This window comes from Aureococcus anophagefferens, assembly GCF_000186865.1.
Source record: "Aureococcus anophagefferens unplaced genomic scaffold AURANscaffold_214, whole genome shotgun sequence".
NCBI lineage: Eukaryota > Pelagophyceae > Pelagomonadales > Pelagomonadaceae > Aureococcus > Aureococcus anophagefferens.
The window spans coordinates 4368-8012 of record NW_008705753.1 but is presented as its reverse complement, the minus strand read 5'-3'; the positions used below and the strand labels follow the sequence as shown (position 1 = coordinate 8012).

Sequence of the window (3645 nt, the reverse complement as noted above, 5' to 3'; positions counted from 1 at the left end):
GCCGACGACGCCCGCGCGAAACTCGAGGAGGCCGCGGAGGCCGTCGCCGACGCGAAGGCGGCCGACGCCGACGCCGACGCCAACGCCGCCGAGGTCGCCGCGCGCGAGCGGTGCGTCGAGGAGGAGGCGGAGCAGGCCGCGGCCGCGACGCGCGCCGCCGAGGCCGGCCGCGCCGAGACCCGCGCGGCCCTCGCGAAGGCCGTCGCCGACGACGCCAAGGCCGCCGCCGACGAGGACGCGGCCAAAGCCAAGGCCGCGGCCGTCGCGCTCAAGCGCGCCGACGTCGCCGCCGACAAGGCCGAGGGCGCGGAGCGCAAGCGCGACGCGGTCGCGGCCGTCGAGCGCGCGGAGCGCGACCGCGTCGCGGCCGTCGACGCGGCCAAGCCCGAGGCGCTCAAGAAGCGCCGCGAGGACGAGGCCGCCGCCGCGAAGAAGCGCCGCCAGGACGACGCCGCCGCCGTGAAGAAGCAGCGCCAGGACGAGGCCGCCGCGAAGAAGCTCGAGCGCGACGCCGCGAAGCAGCGCAAGGACGAGCCCGCGGCGCGCGCGCTCGAGCTCCTCCAGGGCGACGACTTCACGGCCGAGGACCGCGCGGACCACGCGTGGTGGCTGGAGAAGCCGGCGCCGCCGGCGTGCGCGGCCTACTGCTCCGCGGCGCGGACCAAGCACCCGCTCAAGGCCGAGGCGCACCGCCACTATGTCCCCGTGTGCGCCGGCGAGCCGCCGCTCCCCTGCCCCGTGCGGAACTACCTGAACCGGAAGAAGAACGCGAAGGACGTCGCGAAGAAGCTCTCCCAGTTGGCCTAGGCGTCTAGTCCGCCTAAAGGCCATCTCCCCCGAGCCCCGCGCCGACGACGTGGGCGGCGAACATCGCCGAGTGCGAGGCGTGGGCCGTCAGTCGCCGCTCGAGCCGCGGCTCCACGTCGCAGGCGAGGCTGTCGCAGGCGAAGCCGTCGTCGACCTCGTCCACGCGGACGAGTCCCGCGAAGGGGTCGAGGCACGCAGCGACGCCCGCGTCGGGCTCCAGCTCGACGCCGCCCGCGTCGACGCGGCCCGCGAGGGTCGGCAGCAGCGCGGCGCTGTCCGCCGGGCGCGGCGCCGTGCAGGCCCACGGCTTCCTCGCGCCGCCGCGCCACGCGAGGAGAGCGCGTCCGCCGGCCGGTACCCGACGGCGACGGCGACGAGCCTGCCGACGTGGGCCATGATGTGGCGGCGCGCGACCACGACCAGGGTGGCAACGAAAACGTCGTTCTCAAGGCGCACGGACAGGCCGCCGCACTCCTCGAAGCCGTGGAAGAGCGTCGCGCAGCCCAGGTAGCCGTACGGCCGAGCGCATGGCATGACGTCTTCGCAGCGCTACCACGAGTGATCGTCACGGACCGCGTGCCGCCCCCGCCGCGGTGCGGCGCCAGCTGCAGCGCCGCGAGCCGCGAGCGCGCCGACGCGACGTAGTGGTCCGCCGCGGCCGCGACGGCGTGCCCGAGCACGGCACGGCTACCCGAGCGTCGCGCCGCGCGCCGTCGGCGCGCCGCGCGCCGCGCGTCGCGCGCCGCCCGTCACGACGCGTCCATGCACGTGTAGAGCGGCGCGAGGTGGCCGCCGAACCTGCCGCCGCCGCCTAGCCGAGGCCGAAGCAGAGCACGGCCTAGCCGAGGCCGAAGCAGAGCACGGCGCCAGCTGCAGCGCGACTCCGACGCGCGCGCGGCGTCGCCTCGCGCAGCAGATGCGAACCCGCAGCAGATCTAACGCTTCATGCTGCATGTCGACGCAGCACTCGACGCTGAGGAGCGCGCATCGGGGCTCGGAGAGCCGCTCGTGAGAGGACTCGTGAGAGGACGGCAAGCTGAACCTACGTTGCCTTCGCTTTTGCCCGGGGCATGGCCGGGTGACGGTAAGGTGACGGTCGCCACGCGCTGGCGATCCACCCAGCCTTTTGTTCGATGCCGCGCGTAGCCCACCCGTCCGGGGGCGCGGTGAATCGACGCGTTTCGTGCCGCAGCAGACGTCGTCACCTCATGCAGTCGGGTGACAGCTCCGGCGGGACGAGCCACCGCGCCGGCGGCCGGACGGGTCGCCGCTGATAGGGGCGCGAAGACCGCCTGCGCGCGAGCCGCGCTCGGAAACCGCGTCCAGCCTCGAGCGAGCACATCGCGCCTCGGACGCATATTTTGACCGGGGGTCCCACTCCTCAACCCGCCTCGGAGCCGACGCCGCTCACGCACTACCCACAGCCCGCCGATCTCCTCAGAGTTACCTCGCCGTCGCTACCATCAACATGTTCAAGAAGATCGTTGTCGCCCTCGCGCTCGTCGCTTCCAATGCCTTCATGGCGCCCGTGAACTCGGTGCGCTCCGTGCGCGTGAGCATGCGCGAAATCGGCGTCCGGGAAGTCGTGCGGCTGCCACCGGCTTCGTTTTACCCACCGGCCGCCGGTCGTTGCCCCCGCCCCTGCACCGCCGCGCGCCCCGCGCGCCGAGGGAGACGGGAGCGAACAGCGCCGCCCGCCGCGCACATCCGAGCATTCCGTTTCGCAGGTCCGCGGACGTCGAGGCTAAGTTGAAGGAGATTGTCGCCGAGCAGCTCGGCGTCGAGCAGGCCTCCATCACCGCCGAGGCGTCCTTCGCGTCCGACCTCGGCGCCGACTCCCTCGACGTCGTCGAGATGGCGCGGATTCCGGCGTCGTTTTGTCGCTTTCGTCGCCGCGCGGCGGCCGCCGAACCGCCGAATCTCACCGTCGCTCGCGCCGCAGGTCATGAAGATCGAGGAGGAGTTCGGCGTCGAGCTCCCCGACGAGCGCGCCGAGGAGGTCCAGAACCTCAGCGACGCCGTCCGCGTCGTCAACGACCTCCTGTAAACGCCCAGAACACCGAAGCCCAAGCCCTTCCCCCGAACCCGAGGCGCACCGTATTTAAATACCAGCGGTAAAACCCAGCTGTCAGACACGAGCGGTTACCGCGTCGCAGGCGGCGTGGCCCGCGTGCGGGAGCAGGAGGAACGCGTAGGACCGCGCGGGGAGCTCGACGGCGCCGGCCGCGGCGACGGCCGGCGGCAACGGCGGCGTCTCGGGCGTGAGCGCCTCGGGCAGCGGGGCGCCGTTCAGGAGGGCCGCGGGCGCGGACGCGGCGCCGGCGGCGGTCAGGAGCCAGACCCAGCGGGGGCCGGGCGCGCCCAGCGCCACGTCGACGGGTTTCGCGGCGAGGTTGACCGCCGCGACGGCGACCGCGCCGCCGCCGAGCGCCCCCGGCAGCGGGAGCCGCGGCGCCGCCCGCGCGCAGGCCGCGTAGGTCCGCAGGTCCCCCTGCCGGCCCGACCCTCCGGCGCCGGCGCTCGTCGACGCGTCGAGGACGACGTCGCCGAAGAGCTGGCGCCACAACACGGAGGAAAAGAGGTCGGGCCGCGCCGCGAACGTGCCGTCGGCCAGCAGCCCGTAGTTGCCCCCCACGAGCGCCTGGCGGAACACGGCGTCGTGGCCGTGGACCGCGAGCGTGCCGAGGTAGTCCAGCCACCAGAAGCCGGACGCGAACCTGGGCAGGAAAAGGGTGCGAAATTCCCAACTTTGGAGGTTCCCATCTCGGTCAGTTTCCACTCGTTTTGGCTGACTTTTGGACGGGCGATGATCTCTCGGAGCGCTCTCGAAGCGTGGAT

General features: G+C 73.4%; 1 protein-coding gene across 1 annotated transcript; it reads left to right on the top strand.

The window, feature by feature from the left end:
- Nucleotides 1-2538: 2538 nt before the first annotated feature.
- AURANDRAFT_34869 (hypothetical protein) lies at nt 2539-2854 on the top strand (the record flags this gene model as incomplete). The annotated part of the gene is made up of 2 exons (XM_009044260.1): nt 2539-2655; nt 2750-2854. Coding segments are annotated over 2 exons (222 nt in total), but the record flags the coding sequence as incomplete, so codon positions are not given.
- Between the last annotated feature and the right edge of the window lie 791 nt (nt 2855-3645).